The sequence below is a fragment of the Camellia sinensis genome, chromosome 6 (assembly GCF_055761805.1).
Source record: "Camellia sinensis isolate YWXY chromosome 6, ASM5576180v1, whole genome shotgun sequence".
Taxonomy (NCBI): Eukaryota; Viridiplantae; Streptophyta; class Magnoliopsida; order Ericales; family Theaceae; genus Camellia; species Camellia sinensis.
Genome location: NC_138966.1, coordinates 123,247,405 through 123,270,593, shown reverse-complemented (window position 1 = coordinate 123,270,593; position 23,189 = coordinate 123,247,405). Strand labels below are relative to the sequence as shown.

Genomic DNA, 23,189 nt, shown 5'->3' with positions numbered 1-23,189 from the left:
TAAAAAAAGACCTAAAATAGGATGTGAAAAATCATGAGATTCAATTAGTTTGGTTTTGAAATCAATTTTGAAAAGTAAATTTTTTAAAAGAGTTTTCAAAATTTAAAAATTTGTTTGGTTGTGTATTTTGAAAATAATTTTGTAATTTTGTAATTTGAGATGATTTAGTTTTTTTAAAATGAATAGATGTGTGTGACAGAAAAAATATTTGTTTGGTTATATATTTTGAAAATAAATTTGTAGTTTTGTAATTTGAGTTGATTTAGTTTTTTTTTTTTAATTAAATAGATGTTGTGAGAGAAAAAATGATTAATTGATGTATAGAATATGAGAGAATGAGAGAAAAAAAGTGATTGGTTGATATGTATAGGATATGAAAAAATGAGAGAAGAGATATAAAAAAAAAATTAGAATAATTTTAAAAAAATTATAAGCCAAACAAATTTTAAATTTTAAGTTCTCAAAAAGTGAAGTAAAAACTAAACCAAACAAACCGTTGGTGACGTGACTGATATAGTAGTGTTGAAAATAGTTAGTATGGTAATTATTTAGTAATCTTGAAATATAGATATGTAGTATTTTATAACATTATAATTGATGAAGAAAATAAATAGATAAAATATTATGTTAGGTGATTGAAAAATTAAAAAAAAAATATTAAATAATAACTAACTAAAAAATACAGACGTGCATATGCGCATATCATTCCACTTTCGAGTATGAAACACCGCGAATCAAAAGTCATGACGACGACTACAGTACAAAAAAAGAAATTTCCGATTTGCTTTCCGCACTCATCAGATATCCAGATCAAATTATTCAACTCTTCCACCAACCCAATTGCATTCCTCGTACGTTTCACACCCTCCGTCCCTCTCTCTCTCTCTCTCTCTCTCTCTCTATATATATATATATATCATTGCTTCTCTATATATACACAGACAATACACGGATATAGTCTGAAAGTACATTGGAAATGGCGTCGGAGTTTGAGAAGAAGAAGGAGGAGGTGTTTGGTGCCGAAGCTGCTACTTCGCTGGTGAAGGAGCTGAGAGGCACTTTCACGTCTCAGAAGACGAGGAGCTACGAATGGAGAGTCTCTCAATTGAAGTCTCTCTTGAAATTAACCAATGATCACGAGAAAGAAATCACCGACGCTCTTCGTTCCGATCTATCCAAACCTGTATTCGAATCCTACGTCTATGAGGTCTGTTTTTCTTTTTCTTTTTCTTTTTTTTAATAGTCGTTTTCAATCTTTTGAGTTTCTTTGCAGTACTGTCCTGTATTCTATCCATTCTATTCTGTACAATTTCTTGCTTATGATGGTCCTGATTTTTTCTAGTCATTTTCAATCATTTATCGTTTTGTACTGTTATTTTCAATCATGTGTTCTTCGTTTGCTTATGAGGTCCGGGTTGTTTTGGTAATTTTCAGTCATTCCATTCGATTCTGTATATATGTATGTTTGCATGTGTGTATTGGTTGTTGTTGCAAATTTGTTTCTTAAGTACTGGGGTCTAAACTTGTACTATTAATTGATATAAAGGTGTGATTTCTCTTTATCCAGATGTAAATTTTGGACTTTGATTCATGATTTCCATTACATATTTAATAGTATGAAATAATAATGGAATTTTATATTTGGTTGATAGAGGCAGCCGGCATTGGATCCTCCGTCCCTTGTCCCCATACATTTCTAACCATTGGATTATGTCTCGAGATTTTCACATAATTGTGTAACTAAGAGTGAATTAAGACATGGAGGCAGAGGATCCTTAGCCGATTCGACCTGATGATTTTTATCCCATGGTCCATATTGGACATGGACACTGCTCCATGGAAAATACTTGACTTTTTTCCGTCATTGTTTTGTTATGGTTTTGATGTACTTGCTACATAGTCCATGTTTTTAATGTTTTTTTTGTTTGGGTAAGTATTGTACTTTGTATCTATCAATTTAATACTCATGTCTCAAAACTAGGGAACCAATGTGCGCTGGCCCGTTGGCCACCATGACACTTTTAACTGTGTAATGGAGCGGGGGGGTGTTTCTTAATTGCATGGGTAGTGCAGTTGTCAAGAGTAATTGTAAATTTGAACATTCTGGGCAATCCTTTAGGGGCCCTACCTTTGAAGAGGTTCCTCGATAGGGGAAGGAAAAAAAAAAAAAAAAAGGAAGTTGTGAAAAAAGCAGGGAGCTGTGAGGACTTGCAGGGTTTGAGCCTGTAATTGATTGGTAATAATCTTTTATATCATGCATGAAGAATTTGCTTATATAGGTAGCTGGTAGGAGCGTTTATTACTCAACCATACCTACTTTTCACAACAAAAGTTGGCTAACCTTTTGATGTGTATCAAATTAGGTAGTTACTAATAGAATAGCTTAGAGCATATTCAAGGGGCTAGGTTGTACATAATGGCTCAGTAACAAATTTGTTATACGTCTATTCATGCTGTTTGACTGATTTCTTCAGCTCTAACTATTCCTGTTGATTAATGAAATAAGGAACATGCGGTTTAAAAATCTGTGTTTATTCAGCTGATGATTGAGAAGGGTGATAATTAGTTGAAGGGCATGGGCATGATCAAGTCAATAAGCAACATAGCTTTGTCTAGTTGCGAAAATATTAGGAATAATTTGATGAACGTTAGTGAATCAATTAGTAATGATACAAGAATGCATACAATGTGAAAGGAAAGACACAACTTTTACTATTAGATTTACTATAAAAATATCCAATAATTAAATCATCACATGTATGCTTCAGTAATTTGTGAATTTCTCATGGTTATGCTATAATTTTGGGTTTCTTTGTTTTATGAAAATGAAACAGAAAAATTTCTGTCTGATGAATGATTAAAATGTTGTTAGTGTTTGTTATATGCCATTCCAAATTGCAAGGGATTGCTGCAAGTTCGCAAGCATTATGGAGTGCAAGCACTTGTGTAAATTTTGAGTTGACGTTCACAGTTTTAGTTGAATTGTGGAGACCACTTGCTTCTGTTTAATGTTAATAATTTTAAGTAGTTCCATACATTGGTTTATTCTAGAACAAACTTGTTTAGTAGCTAATGCTTTATACTGAGTTGAGGAAGAATCGGCTAGTTCAAAAAAGCCACTCATCTCATGAAGATTTTGGTGAAATAACTACTGTATGGAACTTCTACATGTTATGCATTCTTTTCTATTCCCTATTCTTTAATTATTCTGATTAATATTTTCATCCTTGGAATTTGATTATTATTGTTTATCATGCAGATTGCTCTAGTAAAGTCCTCATGTGAATTCATGCTAAAAGAACTTAAGCATTGGATGATGCCAGACAAGGTAATTTTTTTCTAAATCTAAACCTGAAACTGTCACATACCATGCTGTCTTGGTAGTCATTCAGTCAGAATTATGTAATGCAATTCTTTTCATGTTTTGCAGGTTAAAACCTCAATAGCCGCTTTTCCATCATCTGCAGAAATAGTGCCAGAACCGTTAGGTGTTGTATTGGTGATATCAGCATGGAATTATCCTTTCCGTATGTTAAATACCCTGTTCCTTACATCCTTATTGTTGTTACGTTTTTGTGGTCAACTTACTATAACAACCTCCTCAAAAATAAATAAATAAATAAAGAATAAGAGAGACTTGCATCTCTGTTGAGTTTTGATCCTGCTTACCTTAGTTATACTTGTGAATGCTTGTTTCATAAAAATTCAAAAAAATTATACCACCTCTGGCTGATATGTGCCTACATTCTTTTCTATTGGCTTTGTATCAACGTGATCGTGGTTTAAAGTCACAGTATCAGACAATACACAAAGTTAAAATACCTAAAAAAATATAAGCAACATAATGGAGCCATTAGATTTGCAAAACACCTCATCTAACATAATTTATGTTGTCTTCAATACAGGTTCTATTGAGTTATGTAGTTACAAAGATCAAATAAATAAGAGTTAGATAATATACATTCAGCTCAAACTAAAATAAAAATAAAAAAACAAAAAACAACATAAGGGACCCAATTTGTAATTGTAGATTTAACATTCATTCATGTTAGTCTAACAGCATCTACATGATGCAAGCATAACATAATTTTGTACAGTGAAATTTCATTATTTACAACATGTGTTGAACTTCATGGCAGTTAGTTGCGACAGAACATTGGCGGCTGCTGATTTTCTGCACAGAGTTCCTAACAAACTCATTTTTTTAGTGTTGCTCATGAATAAGATTTATTTTCCATTTTTTTCTATAACTCATTTTTTGGTTATGATAATGATTGGTCTTATGAATCTCAATTACATTGTAAGAATAAGATTTAGATCTAGCTGTAACCCCCCCTTTTTTTTGTGATCTTTCTTTTCCAGTGTTATCTCTTGATCCAGTCATTGGAGCTATTGCAGCTGGCAATGCTGTGGTTTTGAAACCATCAGAAATTTCTCCCGCCACATCCTCACTGCTTGCCAAATTGTTAGGGGAATATATGGATAACTCTGCAGTAAAAGTTGTTGAGGGGGCTGTTCCTGAAACATCTGCCCTGCTAGAGCAAAAGTGGGATAAAATATTTTATACAGGTTTTTATAGATCCTCCATTTATTTACCTTCTTTTCTATGAGGATCTTAAGTTTCTATATTGCCTGATAATTTGATGCATAAATGAATTAGTCTTTGCAATATTCTTTAAATCTTTTCTCATAATTGAGACAATTTTTATTTTCACTCTTGAGAAAATGGGGAAATAAGTACTTGTTTGGTTTGGTTTTCAATTTTTTTTTTTTTTTTTTGGAGGACAAATATCAACTAGTTCGATAAAAATAAATATGAACTAGTTTTAGGGGAACTTTGAATTTGCATTTTATACAAACCTCAATGGAGGACTGCGTAATTACGCTTTCTGATACATAAACACTGTCTAATTCTGATCTGTTGTGGTCTGCCTGAGGAGGATGCAAGGCAGTGGATCATCTTGTTGGTTCTCGGGTACATTGTATTTTGACTTATTGGATGGAGTAAGGCTATGCCTAAATCTACCATGGGGCTTTCTTCATGGTGTGCATTAAAGCTACCATATAGGCATGGTTTTCATTTTGAAAGGAAGCACCCCACCATCTGTACAGCATTCTTCGATGGATAGAAACACGAATGCAGTTCTTTTGCTAACTTGTATTATCATTTATTTAGTTACGGTAATCTTTGCAGCTGAAACAAATGTATAGATGTGCAAGGTATTGACCTTGAATAGTGCATTCTTAATACTTGATCCTGGATATGATTTACCTATTATCTTTTCAATTTGTTTGTGTGATGTTATTTGTAATCAAACTAATTCTTTGTAGGCAATGGAAAAGTGGGGCGCATTGTGTTGGCTGCTGCCGCAAGGCACCTTACACCAGTAGCATTGGAGCTTGGAGGAAAATGTCCTGTTTTTGTTGATTCCAACATAAATTTGAAAGTATGGTTGTCAAATTCTCGTTTGTTTCTAATTACGGTGCTATGCCTGCCATCTTTCTTTGGCATGAATGTGCTGACATAAATTTGTCTGTGTTTCCAAGGTCACAGCAAGGCGAATTATCACAGGCAAATGGGGATTAAATAATGGACAAGCTTGTGTTGCTGCTGATCACATTATAACAACAAAAGATTTTGCTCCAAAGTTGGTAAGGTTGCTATGTGAAGATATATACATATATATATATATATATGCATATATGATCTGTTTTGATTTGCTTCTTATGGAACTCATTCTTCAGATAGATGCTCTGAAACTTGAGTTAGAGAAGTTCTATGGAAGTGATTCATTGATATCCGAAGACTTGTCTCGCATTGTGAGTCCCAACCACTTTGCTCGCTTAACAAAGCTCTTGGACGACGATAAGGTTTCTGGTAATATAGTTTATGGAGGTCAAAGGGACGAAATCAACCTGTGAGTTCTACTGTGTACTTTTTGATGTTTACCTAGTTTTGTAATTAAGTGATATGAGCCATTTTTATCATTTACGATTCTTGCTATTGTTCCAGGAAAATTGCTCCCACCATTTTGCTGGATGCCCCAGAAGACTCTCTTATCATGAATGAGGAGATATTTGGCCCTTTGCTTCCCATTGTCACGGTAAAATTCTGGATTGAACATTTCTGTTTTATGGAATATACTTCTGATAAAGGATGATGAAAATTATTGGAGATCGCTCACAATTAGCATCATTGATGCTGTTGCAATTGTCTCTTAACTTTCCATATTCTATTCTAAGAAAGATTGTAGTAACAGAAAACATCTCACCTCTTTCTAAACCTCACTACATGAAAAGTTTAAGCTGCCTTTGTCATGGACTTGTGATCGCCTTATCATATATAGCTGTCTGAACCTGGAATCTGTCTGGGAATATGTAGAAAAAGTAAAAGGCTGGAAGGAAAAACTATTTTAGTTGCATGGTTGCTGTATTGGTTTTTGTTTTAGCACTTTTACTACTGCTGTAATTATTTAAATTTCTCTTCTTTCTTGTGAAATTGTACATTGATCATGACATTGTTTTTCATTTGGTTTGTTAAGGTTGGCAGTCTGGAAGACAGTTTTAACAATATGAACTCCAAAGAAAAGCCACTTGCAGCATATTTATTCACCAACAACAAGAAGCTCAAGGAGGAGTTTGTGAAAAATGTCTCTGCTGGGGGTTTGCTCATCAATGATATAGCTTTACATGTAATTATTCTTTCCTGAACTCATGCTGCTTTTTTTTATTTTTTTACAGTCATGCAAACTTGCATTCGTTAGTACATTCTTTCATATATACTTCTGTGTGGAGAGTCATTGTCTCATGATAAGTGAAATCCCAGTGCTCAACATGGATCTATGCTAATAAAAAGAAGGGTCTATTACCTATTGTTGATCTTTCTGATGTAAAAAGTGATGTGAGAGGTTAATTGGGTAGGCATAATTTCGCATTATTCACACAAAGGACTATCAGACTTGAATCCTCATTCTCATTTGCCTGAGCAAACACCATTGCACCAAGCAATGGCCCAGCCCATTAACAATTTGGTATGCTGAATGGTATCCGGAAAATGGCCCTGGTGTCAAATCTAGTGTTCAAGGTTCATGAAGAATATGAAAAATGTCATGGGAGGTTAAGAAGACACTTGATGAAATATTTTGATTGTTTTTTTAGAGAAAACTTCAATTAAAAGAGTCTGCAAGTGGAGAAGAATCTGTTTAAAGGGAAATAGTATTAATTTGTTAAGAAAAAAGCACGTAATGAACTTTGTTATGTAAATTTCATTATGAAAGAAGTTGGGAGTTCTTTTCAATAATCTAACAACTCAAATTCATTATAAGTTTGATTTTGTTCCATCACTTGAAAAGAAGTGTCAAATGGTTTGAGTTGTCCTATATCTATTGATACCTCCGTGTAATATGTTTTGCTGTTGCTTAGCCATATCAAATTTGTGTTATTATATGTATGCACACACTTGGAACCAATAGAAACATGCACCTACATTGCCATCTACATGTTTATATCCCAATTTTAAATTTATTTTCACATTCTGAATTGATCTGAGGACATAAACTGCATTCAAAACAATTGTGATAACAGCTTACAAACCCCTACTTACCATTTGGAGGAGTTGGAGAAAGCGGAATGGATTCATACCATGGCAGATTCTCTTTTGATACTTTTACCCATAAGAAGGCAGTCCTCTACCGAGGTTTTATTGGTGATGTATCTGCAAGGTACCCTCCGTACACACCAAGGAAGCTAAGATTACTAAAGGCTCTGCTGAGTGTCAATTTCATGGGCATTATTCGTGCTTTACTTGGGTCATCAAATTAGTTTTTGAGGTATTCCCCAATAGCAATACACATGTATAATATGTCATCTATACCAATCTATCTCTCTATCCTATGACGAGTTTCTGATTCTGATCATGTGATAGAGAAGTGATTTGGGACAAAAGTACAGCGGAGATGGGGACGGAGGATCCTGTCCCCATTTATACAGGCTTCCAAGGTTTAGATAATCATGTTTTGTGGCATTGCCTATTGTGACTTTTGTTCAGTTCTTTGTTCTGTTCTTTAAGACTCGACGTTTTCAAGAGTTGGCGTTTATTGTTACTCACAGCATTGTCCCTATTTTGATACAAATTTGTTTTATACTACTAAATGAAATTATTTTGTGTACCTTTGTGAATTTGAGTTCTCTCCAATTTTTCTGGGGGATGTTCTAGTGTTTTCATTTTCTGTCATACCAAATGCTAGAAAATACAGAAAGCATATCGGAAAAACATATTCTGCCGAAATAAACAGAACATAAGACACAAAATGATTGGGATATATATAGCATCTTTGAAGATGAAGTCTTTGTTAACTGAAAATGCTAAACCATAGTTTATTGGTGTCATTCAAGCACCAGTTAAAACTCTAATACATCAATCACTAGACTATATTAAGAAGCTTCTACTTTTATTTTTACAGAGAAATATTTGATTTTCCTAGGTGTAGCAAGCCTATAATCCATGACAATACACGAGTACAAAAATGTTGATAAAAGCATGTAAAGGTAGAGCAAGTTTCACGATCAACACTCCTGTAAAATACCAAAAAAAATCTGCTCGCTGTCCGTTTGTCAACTCTGTTGGAAACTCAACTAGGAATTTGATATTAAGTTTCCTCTGTTCTCGTGCTCTTTCGACGTTGGCATGCCCTGCCCACAATGATCTTTTCATAGCTAGACTGTATGATATCGTCAATTGTCAATCTACAAAACTGTTGATGAAAAATATGTGAAAATAAGAACAAATTTCAGAATCAACACATTCCTGTAAACTACATAAAACATCAGCCCATTGTTCCTTTGTCAATGAAGTTTCCTCTGTTTTCTTGCTCTTTTGACTTTGGCATGCCCTCCTTGCAATGAATTTTTTTTTTTGTTAGCTAAGTCATATGATGTCATTGATTGTCAAGCTACAAAACTGTTGATGAAAAATGTGTAAAAGACGAACAAATTTAGCAATCAACACGAATCCTGTAAAAGACTAAAAACATTGGTTCGTTGTTCGTCAGTCAGCTCTGTTGGAAACTTGACTACGAATTTTATTATCAAGTTTCCTCTGTTTCGTTGCTCTTTCGACTTTGACATGCCCTGGCCTACAATGATCTTTTCATAGCCAGGCTGTATGATATCGTCGATGGTCAAACTCATATTCTCCCCACCTAATAAAGGGATCGAAAGGGTACAACCGATAAGAGCATTTAGCAGAGTTATTTCTACGGACAACTCCAAATCATCGCCTTTTGTGGTAAACAACGGGTGTCTCTTCTCCACAATCACAAAAATTATATCGGCTGGGTGAGTTCCTGGTGTCTCATTCCCCATCCCTTCGAATGTAACCTTCATTCCTTTCCTCCATCCCGGCTTCACTTTGATTATTAGCATTTCCTCCTCTTTTACTATTTTCCTGCCAGAAAGAACCAAAAAAGAAAAATGCACATTGTACAGATTAGCTAGTGAGTGAGTATTATTTTAATTCCATCTCAACCCATTTCAAGAAAATTTTCTATAATTGAATAGTTAATAATGTTCATCATATATGTATACATACATATAAATTTTGAAGAATGAATGTTGTCACATGTCTGAGTGTGTTCGTGTTTGATACGTGTTGGACACAATCTCTACAGAGGAGTCCTTGCTTTGCCATGATTTGCAATTTTTTTTTTTGAGGTTTACGAATTGCAATATAAAATAGAAATTCATGAAACTTTTACGAACCCATTGTTGGTTACAACGTCTCTTGTGATCAACATCCTCTTTATGCATCCCAAGCACAACTCTTCGAGTGTGCACTCGAGATTCTTCTCAATTGCCGGCGGTTTTATCAACCCGAACAAGCTCGAATACATAGTTGGCATCGAGCCAGTTCGGTTCAGTCTCCTTGGGAGAGAACCTGCAGGTAGAGCTGTAAGAAAAATCAGTGAAACAAAACCAACCGCTCGAAATTTCAATACTAATTTTTTTAGTATTAAAAGATAAATGATCAATGCTACATGTATTGCAATATTATAAGTTGGGAGGCTCTTAAAGTTCGTCGTGAATTCCTAACAAAATCGATGTGGTCTGTTCAGCTCCTCACCTAATAAAATTGAAGTGTTTAGTTTGGGTGCTGAGACCTTGTTTGGGAATTTTGATTTTAATTATGTTAATATAATATTATTGTTAATTTGTTAATTGTATAGCTGTCTAGCTTTCTTGCTAATTGTATAGCTGGCTTCTTTCTGCTTTCGGTGGTAATGGATTGGCATCCAATGTACATTGCTTCTCTCTATAAAGAGAGAGTTCATTTCTCTTGTAATACACAACACATAATACAGAAACACTCTTTGCTCTCTAGCCTCTCTTTCAAATTAATCTTTCATGGTATCAGAGCGCATAAACCTGTTTGAAATTTTCTCCTGAGTCCAACGGCACCAAGCCCGTTCTCAGAAAAGCCAACACGCGCCCACACGCGCCACCCTTAGCCTCTGCGCGTCAACACGACCGCCACCACTCTCACACGCGCTCGCACGCGCCAACTCCTGTCGCTCACTTCCGCCACGCGCCCACACGCGCCCACACGTCCGCGGCTCCCATACGCCGCGCCTGCTACCGTACGCGTACCGTGCGCCATTTGCTATTGTGCACCCGCGTGCGCCAAACCAGCTCCCGTGCGCCGCGCCTGCGCTGTCTGCTAACGTGCGCCGTTGCCTTCCTGCTAACGTGCTCCTCCCTGCACTCTGCTAACGTGCGCCGCTGACATCATTGCTGACATCATCTCTGTCCAGCATACCTTTCCTTGCTATTTTCGACCTTCCGGACTCACTGGTACACTCTGTTTTACCAAATTTTGCTCCTACGGATCTATTTCTATTACTTTAACCCTACTCAACTAGTATTATGGATCGTCATGATGCCTCCCATCCCATTTCCGTCATTTTAAATGGTTCAAACTATGTTCTGTGGGCCCAAGCTATGTCCTCTTTCCTCAAAGGCAAGAAGCTCTGGCGAATTGTCACCGGGGATGTGGCTAAACCAGTAAAAGACAGTGCCACTACTGAAACTCCTGTTCATACTGCTACTTATGAAGACCGACTTGAGGAATGGGACAGTAAGAATTACCAAATCATTACCTGGTTTCGTAATACCTCTATTACCTCTATCAGTCTTCAATTTGGCCGCTTTCAGCTTGACTCTGTAACTACTCCTGCGAAAGACATCTGGGATTTTTTGAAAGAACGATACCAGACTACTGGTCTTGCCCATCAATATCAACTTCAGAACCAACTTCACCGCATGCGCCAAGAATCCACTCAGTCCATTAATGACTTCCTTTCTCAAATATACTCTGTTTGGGATCAGCTTGCTCTTTCCGAACCAGCATGGCATGACCCCGAAGATGCCGTTTTATTTACTATCCATCGCAACCAGCAAAGGTTGGTGCAATTTCTCATGGCCCTTACCTCATCTTTTGAGCCCGTACGTGCCTCTCTGCTTCATCGCCATCCATTGCCCACTCTTGAACAAGCAATTTCTGAGTTGCTCTCCGAAGAGACTCGACTCGGTACTCTTCAAACTCATCATGTGGACTCTGTTCTTGCCACTCCTCCGTCCCGGCCATCCTTTCCCCAGCGGACTACTGCTTGCCTCTACTGTCAGAATCGGGGCCTTCCTTCAACCCATCTCCTGGTCCATTGCCCCGTCAGATCCTGCCGCTACTGCAACAAACTTGGTCCTGGCCATCTTCAACAAGATTGTTTTCGCAATCCCTCTCGCTCATCCTCCAATAGCCACTCCTCTCGCGGTGGCTCTTCCCGGGGAAACTTTCACCGTTCCGGCAATCAGTCTCATCACACTGCTGCTGCCGCTTCCGGGAATCAGTCTCATCACACTGACACTGCCACCTCTGCCGGGTTCTCTGAGTCACCTACTCCATCTACCCCTCGCTTTTCTCCAACAGATGTAGAGGCCATGCTCAAACAGCTTCTCTCCCCATCTGGTACACCTCCTCCTACTGCTTTGTCTGTCATTCCAGGTAACTCTTCTTGGTATTTTGACTCTGCCTGTTGTAATCATATGACCTCCAGTTCTACTATTTTTTCTTCCTTATCTTCCTCTCCTCATATTCCCTCAATACATACTGCTGATGGTTCTCTCATGTCTGTTCGTCATGTTGGTACTGTTTCCACCTCTTCTTTATCCATACCTCACGTTTATCATATCCCTGCTCTTACCTTAAACCTTATTTCCATTGGTCAATTATGTGAACTTGGTCTAACTGTCACATTTTCTGCTACTGATTGTTTGGTACAGGACCCTCAGACAGGGCAGACTATTGGGATCGGCCGTAAGCATGGACGTCTCTATGAACTCATTCACCTTCATGTTCCTGCCTCTCCTCAAATTGCTGCTCCTACATCTACTTCCTCATTATCTCCCTTTCATCTTTGGCATTGTCGCTTAGGGCATATTTCTGTTAATCGCTTAAGGTCTTTGGTTTCTAGTGGACAGTTGGGTCATGTAATTCCCGATAATTTCGATTGTATACCCTGTCAACTGGCCAAACAACCTGCTTTATCATTTAATAAAAGTACTTCTGTTTCTCTTGCACCTTTTGATCTTATACATTCGGACATTTGGGGACCCTCACCTACTACTACTATGGGGGGATCCCGCTATTTTGTTGTTTTTATTGATGATTTTTCCCGGTTTACTTGGCTTTTTCTCATGAAACATAGGTCTGAATTGAAACACATTTATTATCGTTTTGCACAAATGGTCCACACCCAATTCTCCAAAACCATCAAAATTTTTCGCTCTGACAATGCTATGGAATATCGGGATTCAGATTTCCTTTCCTTTCTTCAGCATCATGGTACATTGCCTCATCGTTCCTGTGCTGGCACATCCCAGCAAAATGGCCGCGCTGAACGGAAACATAGGCATATTCTTGACACTACTCGCGCTCTCCTTCTCTCTTCTTCCTGCCCTGAAAACTTTTGGGGCGAAGCTGCCCTCACTGCTGTTTACACTATCAACTGTTCTCCTACACCTGTCATCCATAATCAAACTCCCTTTGAACGTCTGCATGGCACTCCCCCTCCTTACGCCAATCTCCGGGTTTTTGGGTCTGCCTGCTTTGTTCTACTTCAATCCCATGAACACACCAAACTTGAACCTCGCTCTCGTCTTTGTTGCTTTCTTGGGTATGGCATTGAACATAAAGGCTTCCGCTGTTGGGATCCTCTCTCTAAACGTCTTCGTATCTCCCGCCATGTCGTTTTCTGGGAACACCAAATGTTTTCCTCGTTATCCTCTTTTCACTTACCCGGACTTTCCACTACTGCACTATTTACTGATCCTTCCATCAATCTTTTCTCTGCTGATTTTGATACAGGTTCCTCCTCCATCGAGACGCCCTTGCTCACCCCTGATCCTGTCCAGCCTGCTCTCCCTGAAGGTCTACCTCTTGCAACCACACCTCCTTCTCCACCGGCTCTTCCTCCCACCGATCCTCCTCCGGGTCGACCACGCCGGGTAACTCAAACTCCTATCCATCTTCGTGATTATATTGTTGGATCTGCTGCCTTCTCTACTTATGAACCTACCTCCTATCGTGAGGCTTGTACTAATCCTCTTTGGCAGCAAGCTATGACTGATGAACTTCATGCCTTGGATAAAGCTCATACTTGGGATCTTGTTGATCTTCCTCCTGGCAAGACTGCAATTGGCTGCAAATGGGTTTACAAAATCAAAACACATTCTGATGGCTCTATTGAACGCTACAAAGCTCGTCTTGTTGCCAAGGGCTTCAACCAAGAATATGGCATTGATTATGAGGAGACATTCTCTCCTGTTGCTCGGCTTACATCTGTTCGCAGTTTACTTGCTGTTGCTACTGCTCGCCACTGGGGGCTCTTTCAGATGGATGTCAAAAATGCTTTCCTCAATGGTCATCTCCTTGAGGAGGTCTACATGCAACCTCCACCTGGGTCCACTTTTCAACCTCATCAGGTTTGCAAACTACAGCGTGCTCTCTATGGTCTCAAGCAAGCACCTCGTGCTTGGTTTGCTACGTTCAGTTCTACCATTCTTGACTTCGGATTCACCTCTAGTTCCTATGACTCTGCTCTCTTTATACGGACTACTGCTCATGGTACTACTCTTCTTCTTCTGTATGTGGATGATATGATTATCACTGGTAATGATACAGCTGGTATTCTCCACCTCAAACAATTTCTCCACCAACAATTTGAGATGAAGGACCTTGGTACTCTTAACTACTTCTTAGGCCTTGAAGTCTCTCATGATTCTACTGGTTCCTATTTGTCCCAGGCCAAATATGCATCCGATCTTCTGGCTCGTGCTGGTCTTACTGATTGCAAAACTGCCTCTACTCCGATTGATCCTCAGATTCGTCTCACTCCTCTCGATGGCACTCTTCTCTCTGATGCTACACTTTATCGCCAGCTCGTCGGCAGTATTGTCTATCTCACAGTCACTCGTCCTGACATTACCTATGCTGTTCACATTGTCAGTCAGTACATGTCGGCTCCTCGCACTCCCCACTATACTGCTCTACTCCGCATCCTTCGCTACCTCAAAGGCACTCTGTTCCATGGTCTTCACTTCTCAGCTTCTTCCTCTCTTGACCTCCGTGCCTTTTCCGATGCTGATTGGGCTGGGGATCCTACGGATCGACGCTCCACCACGGGATTCTGCTTCTTCTTAGGGGATTCTCTTCTTGCTTGGCGTAGCAAAAAACAATCTCTCACTGCCCGCTCTAGCACCGAAGCTGAATACCGAGCTCTTGCTGATACTACTCAGGAACTTCTCTGGCTTCGCTGGCTCCTTGCTGATATGGGAGTTTCTTCATCTACTCCTACTCCTCTCTACTGTGACAATCGGAGTGCTATTCAGATTGCTCACAATGATGTTTTTCATGATCGCACCAAACATATTGAGATTGATTGTCATTTCATTCGCCAGCATGTTACTTGTGGAACTGTTCATCTTCTTCCTATTGCTTCAGTCGATCAACCCGCTGATATCTTCACTAAGGCTCATCCTCCTGGCCGCTTTACTGATCTTGTTTCCAAACTCAACTTGGTAGATGCTTTCCCTCCTTGAGTTTGCGGGGGGCTGTTAATATAATATTATTGTTAATTTGTTAATTGTATAGCTGTCTAGCTTTCTTGCTAATTGTATAGCTGGCTTCTTTCTGCTTTCGGTGGTAATGGATTGGCATCCAATGTACATTGCTTCTCTCTATAAAGAGAGAGTTCATTTCTCTTGTAATACACAACACATAATACAGAAACACTCTTTGCTCTCTAGCCTCTCTTTCAAATTAATCTTTCAAATTAAAAAGTCAAAAGTTATTAAAAATTGTCAAATCTTTATCTCTACTTTTTCGTATATATATATATTTTTTTTAAAAAAAAAGAAAACCACTAAAAACGTCAATTCCCAAACAAGTTTTTCCTTAATTCTAAACCGAGCCGTTTACACCCCTACCTACAGGAAAGCCATTTGTTGTGGAGGAAACCTTCCGGCTCGAACTCCTTGAGAGCGAAGCGCCTCCTCGGGCAGGAGAGGCTGCAGATGCTGCAGCAGCAGCTGCATCGATGTTTTTGCGGCTCACGCTTCTTAAGAGGCGGCTGGCTGAAGCTGACGCGGGAATCGGGGTACGGCTACTGAGGCTTGAAGTTCTTGAGAGAGAAGGGCTTCTTGAGAAAGTAGTAGAACTTGAGCTTCCTGATAAGGGAGAGAGATTGGAGGTATAGTAATTATCAAAGCTCCGATTCCTGAAGAAAACTCTGGGAGATGGATAATCATCGGCTTGTGTTGCGCCGCCGTTGTTTTTGAAGTCATGGACTCCATTCATGGCTCTTCCTTCTCCTTCCTCAGTTTTTATCGTTCAATGCCTGCAAATGAAGTTGAGCTCTACTTTAGGGAATTCAAATATTTAGTTACTAGTTATTTTTACCAAGTTCCAAGTTGGAACTAAGATAAATAATTTTAAGGAATCCTAAAGTTTAATCTCAAAACAAAAAATTACTTCAATTGTATGAGATAAATGATTATTTTCCCCTTTGTTTGATGCTCTTTTGCCCTAACAGGTTTGGCATTTTGAAGTGTAAATCAAATCATATACAATAATTTTGGAATTTCGAGCTAAAAGTAAAACTACATAGAATTATTTTACAAAATGAATCAAACACATAATGAGATCAAATTAGTCAAAATTGAAATTCTAATCCATAAATATGAACCAATGCATGTATGCATATAAAATGTAGCCATCTACCTTGTATGACTCATCGATTGATTAAAGATTATCTTCGACTTCGAATTTGGATTCGGATTGGAATGTTAGGAGATGGATTCTTCTAATTAGGATGCCAAACATGTTGCATAGGTCCTGCAATGGTGAACTCGCATGATCTACCACGGAGAAAGAGAGAGAGAGAAAGAGAGTGAGAAAGAGAGAAAATTATGCATTAAGTCCGGAAAAATTCGTGGTTAACCAAATTTGGAGCGTTTTTGTGAGGCCTTTTGTTAGCTGAATAAGTTAACAACAGAAGGAAGAGGTGCATGAGATTATTCGTTTTCATAAATATCGTATTTGAAATTTTTTAATAATTTAATGGTTGGGAAATTATTAATGATGCGTTAATTATAAATACTTTGAGATAGAATTAGGGCTATTCAAAAATTCGTTCAAACTGGTAATTCAGACCGAACCAGACCGAATCATACGGTTTGGTTCGGTTTTATTAAGAATTGGTTCGGTTTCAGATTAAGAAATATGATAACCGTAAAAACGGTTCGGTTAATGAATTTTATGAAAAAATCGCGGTTCGAACCGAACCGAACCAAAATTTAAAATATATATATATATATAATATCAAGTTTTATTTTTATTAATTGATTTTTTATAATTTTAATAATATTAGGATAGTATAGATATGTAATATTACGTAATGTCTTAATATTATTAGTTTTTATCATGAGTTAATGTAATTAGTTTGAGTAATTATTTTGCTAATATTAACAATTTATTCTTGTAAATAAAAATTTTTGGAACCATAAACCAAACCGAAACTGAATCGTTTTTTCGGTTTGGTTCTGGTCCAGTTTTACAAGCTTAACGGTCTGGTCTGATTTTCAAACTCACAGAACCGTTAAAATCGGTTCGGTTCTTGAATTTTCTCAGAACTGAACCAATCTGGACCGTGTACATCCCTAGATAGAATGACATAGCACCAAAAAAATTCTTATGGTCCTTTTCATTATATCTATTCATTTTAAATAATTATGATCATAAAATATTGGTTTCTAGATGAATGGATTTTTTTTTTTCTAGGAAAATTCATCTATTTATCCTATATTAAGGGATGATAATTCATTTAGTCCCAAGAATTTTTTTATTGACCAATTAGTTCTTTTGATTTTGGAAAAGGTAAATTTAATATATTATTTGAAAATTAGATTTACGGTTATATCCTTATTTTATATTATGTTTTCTTCTCTTTTTTTTCTTTTGTGTTAGAAAAGCAAGGTACACAATCTATGAGAATTAAATTTGAGATAAATTTTTATTTGGAAAACATTTCAAAAGGAATATAAAAATGATTTGAAATATGAGATCCTTCAAATCATTTCAAAAGGAGTACAAAAATTTGTTAGTAAGTTTTGAACATATGTAAAATTTCAAATTGTAACTATTACGTTTAGAAAAAATATATTAAGAAATTTTTTAATATTTTTGTATTTGTTATATTGGAGTGTTACGTTTGGAATTACATTGATTAGAGTGTTACGTTTGGAAAAAATATACTAAGGAGTTTTTTGTATGTATTATATTGGAGTGTTACGTTTGAAAAAAATACACTAATGAGTTTTTTTAGAGTATTACGTTGTTCCGTTTAGAAAAAAAATGCACCAAAAAGATTTTTAGTGTGTTACATTAGAGTTTTACATTTTTGTTTGTAATGTGAGATTTTTTCGGAATGAGAAAAAATCCAAAACATCTGTAGTGCGGATTGCCCAAATGTATAATTTTATATTTGAATAAATCTATTTTTATTCCTACAAAATTAAACCCACACATATAAGTAACTACATTTTTATGTAATTTCTACTTTAATAGAATCATTGGATTCATAAGAAAAAATTAAACAGTTCACACGATGACATTTTAAAATTTATTGATACTTTACCAATTTTTTCTATTTTATTTTATTTTTTAAATATTCCTATTGCACCACAACATGACCACCTTTGCATAATTACCACCATTGTTCGCTCTTCTCATACGGTGGTTTGCATAATTGCCTCCATTGTTCGCTCTTCTCATATGGTGGTTGGGAAGGGGTAGGATTTACAGGTAAGGGTTAGGGCTAGAGTAAGGTTAAGATTAGAGTTTGCAATATTAGGGTGTTTGGGATTTTTTTTTTTTAATGAATTTTATTTTTGTCTTTAGTAAATTTGTAAAAAAAATAAAAAATAAAAAAAGTTTAAGCTTCTAAATTCCATTTGACAAGCCAACTGAGAAATTAATTTTTTTTAGAAAAAGATAAAAATAAGTCAAAAATAGTTTTAAAAAAAATTATTCATTTTGGTTTTTTATTTTGTTTTTTGAAAATTTTAAAAAAAATTATTATTTTTAAATTTGTCTACATTAGACAGACTACAAAAATTAAATAAAAAATTGACATAAATTTATTTTTAAAAAATACTAAAAGTAAAAAAATTTAAAAGAAAAAATTAATCTCAAATTGGAAATAAAGGGGCAATTCATTGGGAGCTTCTATTTGCACACACGATATCCACTCTTTGCACATCCTTCTCCCTACACATACCTAAAAAATTAATCTCAAATTATTTTACTCACTGCACACACCTTTCATTCCACATCTACTCTCATATACACACAGATAGAGTTCTGAGGGGCAATTTGGCAGGGTTCAAACCATCCCAGATGCACCGCTGGCTCCCACTCGTGGTGCTCGAGGCAACATATATGCACGATATACAGTCATGTATAGATACTTGGATAGGATCTGGGAGGCTTGGGATAACCATGTGTTATCTGAGCAATGGAGGAGCACACTAGTTTGTTAGCCTTGGGAATGCGTACTAGGTTACATGGATTGGTATAAGAATATTATGCACCTATATGTTAATCACACTAATGAACCACGTGTCCATGAACATCGGGATTTCAGCTAACATGTCGATGTAATATATTATCCTCTTTTGTGCATTTGTAACTTACTTTTTCTTTTCTGATATGTTCCCTAAAATGTGATATTCTTTTCAAATGCAATGTATTGCACACGCATTGAGGATTGCACATCCTATCATTCAGGCTGGTAATGAGGACAGGATTCGACATCCTCATCGACTTTACCAAGCTATCGAGGCTATGGCGCATGTTCTTGAAGGTCAACACATTAACAAAGCTGGACCTAGTTCTGCTGGACCTAGTTATACCGGAGGTCGCTTTTCATCTCCGACATTGACATACAATTGTAGGCCTAGTCGTAGGCATACAGCTGATTCGTGACATGTTATTTGTTAGTTGATGAATTTTTTGTGGTGTTTTTTGTAAGATGACATTGTTGTAATGATAACAATGGTTGATATTTCTTTATTAGAATGGAATGGTAACAATGGTTGATGACATTGAAAATGACATTTTATTATTAGAATAGAATGGTAACAATGGTCGATGATTTTGTAAATGATGTTTTGTTATTAGAATGGAATGGTAACAATGGTCAATAACATTCAATCCATGTCACAAGACACATCAACATCAAAAACACATCCATTAATTTCTTCCATAATTCTAGCATTGTCAAATGCATACATGTGTCATTCGACATCAACAACATCAAATGTCTCTCGAGTAGCTACAGTATCATGAATAATGTCCTTGAAATGTTGAATGCAGCACACATATGCATCATCCCAGTCGACAGCGCAAAGGTGACAGTATTTTCGCCAATTAGTGGCTATAGGAGGAACTGGATGGCCTGGCTGCAAAAAAACCTTCACCAAATGTCAATTGAGTTAGTGGTCATACCTCATAACTTCCTATATATGCACAAATTGATAAGTTTCTCTTATACCTGGACGAAATGACAAACCCAATGGCAATCTCACGTCTATCAAATCGAGGTACTGGCACTGTTCTTAAGAAGTAAAAAGGTGAGACATTGTTGTAATGACAAGTGGTATAATACAAGATTGTAACAAGATGCAACAAGATGCCCCATGTCTGGCATAGTCATCCAATGCGATTAGCTAGGACTGTCTTCAAAGTATGACAATATGCTTGTCAATTCTTTAAACCTTTCGTAGGACCCATAAAGTGTAATATATTCCTCTTTGTGTGTGTGCAGCTCACCCAAAAGATCACGCCTAACCTGAGCCCAATCATCTTCTGTATGACCAATTGAAGTAGCTATAGCTCTGAAACCACAATTCCCATCTGCAGCTACATCCTTGGCAAACTTAACGTATGGTTTCAACCCAGAAAGGAAAGCATCAACATATGCACTAGGTTTCACTGTTCTGGTAATGTACACCTCCCCCTTCGCAATCACCTTTTCCTTTCCCTTAACAGGTCACTTCTTCTTGTTTTCTAGAGTAGAAGCCAATGTAGTGATTTGAGTGTCCCTAGGTGAGAAGGAATCATGTCCAGATTGCACCAACTTAAATGCACACGGGTCACGACAGGTAGAAACATTGATTTTCTTATGATCCCGAGGACGTGTTTTGGGTTTCTCCTTCGGCTAAACAAGAAAAGTGCTTCCCAGACATACAATCTCTTTCAACTTCTTCAAAAGCTCCAACCGCATGGTTTTATCACTTTCATTGAACTTTTCCACAAACAACTCTACTTCTGCATGACAAGTCACCTCCGTTTCCTCTTCTTTGTTGCATACGGAGATATGAAGTTACCTCCACTATGAGTGTGTGATAGCAAATGGTATAGGACGATCTTGTCTGATGTAGTTAGCAATCTCATAGGCACAAAGTGAACCATGAGTGTGGCAAAGGATGCATCCAGAAGCTTCAGCATTAATACCAATGGAATTGACTCTTTTACTTTCTACAAGCAAATACTCTAATGCAGAGATAGACACATTACCTCGTAGCTCCCTGAACTAAGAAGGTGTAAATTGATGTTGCACAACAGTTAGACTTTTCTCAAATAAAGTCTGATATCAGTGTGTTGCAACTCAAGCAGACTGGGTATTTTCTCAAATGATGCCTAAAATGAGACTTGACATGAACTCAATTGTCTTTTAAGTTTTGCATGTGCATTATCAGCCCTGTTCAATTTAATGTAAGTCAAATAAAAATCAAGTACATGGCACTTATTAATAACTTATTGAAGAAAAGTAATTTTACTGGTTGGTTGTAACATTGCTACAATGCATACACGTGTCTGTCCATGTTGCAACAAATTTCTCCTTGTAAGGAACCAACCAAGCATCCATGACGTAGTGACTGCATCGAGATAACTACTGAATTCCTTAAGTAATGATTTAAGACACTCGTCGTATTCAATTTCAGAAGATGAATACACTAAAGAGTTCCATCCATGGTTGAACTTCTCCCATTTTTGCTGTGTCTCAAACATTTTCTTGCATTTGGTCAATATATTCTTACTGATATGCCAACGACATAATAAATGTCTGCCACTTGGGAATATCTTCTGTATGGCATTCATTAAGGCTAGCTCTCTGTCAGTAACAATAATCGCTGGCAAAACAAAATCATCCATGACATCACGCAATATAGCTAACACTCACGCATAGTTATCAACCATTTCATACTGTAAGTATGCGAAAGCTATAGAGAAAGTCATTTCAGTTGATGTCATTCCCACAATTTCAAGAAGAGGAAGACGATATCTGTTGGTTTTATATGTGCAATCCATAATTAATATACATAGGAAAGACCGAAATAAGTCCAAACTGGTAAGATGTGCCCAAAACAAGTCTATCACAATCATCGTGGACTCTTCACATTGATGGCGCTCAATGTAATTATACTTGCCCAATTCACCCAATAAATGTTGCATCTGTGATCTTCCAGCTCTCTGTACCACCTTGTTTCAATGGCGTACATTGTAAATGGTTTTAAGTGTGCTTACATTAAGGGCATCTCATTGTTTCAAGGTTACTAGGATTTCTTTTGGCCTAACCATGCTCTTTGACATATCCATTAACAATGCTTTCTTATCCTTTGATAGCCTTCCCGCATATGAATGTCCCTCAAGGTGCTCCGCAGGTGGATGGTTATACAATCCGCATACTACGATCAATGTCCATTCATCATATGTGGTAAACCTGTGAGTCCTCATATCAAAAGGACAACCACACTTTTTCGTACCGGTTATTCTTGATGTATTGTTGCCATTATGTTTTAACTTCTTTGTCGCTCTATATTGGCCACTCCTCTTACAAGCAAGATATATCCTAGGTCTTTTTTTCCTTCCACCATAGTCTGATGTTTTGATTAAAATGACCAAACCATTTCTCTTTCTAACTTCACGTATCTGGTTGAGCAATTCATTCTTACTTTTGAATACCTACAAAGTCAAATAAATATTATCAAACATTTACATTTGTTGAGCAATTCAAAACATAATCATTATAATTTCGTAGAGTGAACATATTCAGTTGTGAATTGAGTAGTGTAATCCAACACACTATTCGCGCAAACCTGACTTCCCTGAGTTGACACATATTCCTATATGTTTTGTATAACATTACAAATTTGAAATGGCATTATAAAGATTAATTTGCAATTTGAAACTGTAAATTTAATATGCAGTTTACAAATTTGGAATATAAAATGGGAATTTTTTTTTTTACTTCATTCGGAAGTACAGTGTTGAACAAAATACTAATTTTCGAATGTAGTTGTCCGAATTAATTTTACAATTTCGGAAGTTGAATATCGTAAAATTTAAATTATTTCGGATGGCAACTTCTGAAATTACATAATTATTTTGGTAGTAGAATGCCGAACAAATTGATATATTTCGACTCTGGTTATCCGAAAGACGCTGAAAAAAGAAGAAGAAGACTTTTACATTGCAAAACTCACATTTCCTTAGCTATCTTTCTCATAAATATTTA

The 23,189-nt window shown here is 36.8% G+C and overlaps 2 protein-coding genes across 2 annotated transcripts; one reads left to right on the top strand and one right to left on the bottom strand.

Moving 5' to 3' along the window:
* The first annotated feature begins 692 nt into the window (after nucleotides 1-692).
* LOC114288457 (aldehyde dehydrogenase family 3 member H1) lies at nucleotides 693-8,178 on the top strand. The gene is made up of 10 exons (XM_028231966.2): nucleotides 693-1,207; nucleotides 3,260-3,328; nucleotides 3,431-3,527; nucleotides 4,363-4,569; nucleotides 5,332-5,447; nucleotides 5,548-5,652; nucleotides 5,746-5,918; nucleotides 6,014-6,104; nucleotides 6,543-6,692; nucleotides 7,585-8,178. The coding sequence occupies exons 1-10, from the start codon at nucleotides 977-979 to the stop codon at nucleotides 7,819-7,821; spliced, it is 1,476 nt and encodes a 491-aa protein (XP_028087767.2). The 5' UTR covers nucleotides 693-976; the 3' UTR covers nucleotides 7,822-8,178.
* LOC114288458 (protein psi1) lies at nucleotides 7,608-16,602 on the bottom strand. Its single transcript, XM_028231967.2, has 4 exons — nucleotides 16,331-16,602; nucleotides 15,538-15,947; nucleotides 9,760-9,946; nucleotides 7,608-9,445 (listed from the first exon to the last, which is right to left on the bottom strand). Exons 2-4 carry the CDS (start codon nucleotides 15,905-15,907, stop codon nucleotides 9,001-9,003), a joined length of 1,002 nt encoding a protein of 333 aa, XP_028087768.1. The 5' UTR covers nucleotides 15,908-15,947; nucleotides 16,331-16,602; the 3' UTR covers nucleotides 7,608-9,000.
* Nucleotides 16,603-23,189: the final 6,587 nt, after the last annotated feature.

Bases quoted from the DNA above. Each gene is read 5' to 3' on its own strand.
- LOC114288457 (XM_028231966.2), top strand. From the start codon at position 977: ATGGCGTCGGAGTTTGAGAAGAAGAAGGAGGAGGTGTTTGGTGCCGAA. The intron at 3,329-3,430 runs GTAATTTTTTTC...CATGTTTTGCAG, and splicing joins ATTGGATGATGCCAGACAAG to GTTAAAACCTCAATAGCCGC. The intron at 5,919-6,013 runs GTGAGTTCTACT...CTATTGTTCCAG, and splicing joins CAAAGGGACGAAATCAACCT to GAAAATTGCTCCCACCATTT.
- LOC114288458 (XM_028231967.2), bottom strand. From the start codon at position 15,907: ATGAATGGAGTCCATGACTTCAAAAACAACGGCGGCGCAACACAAGCC. The intron at 9,947-15,537 runs GTAGGGGTGTAA...TTTTTCTTACAG, and splicing joins AACAAATGGCTTTCCTGTAG to CTCTACCTGCAGGTTCTCTC. The intron at 9,446-9,759 runs GTTCGTAAAAGT...TCTTTCTGGCAG, and splicing joins GACGTTGTAACCAACAATGG to GAAAATAGTAAAAGAGGAGG.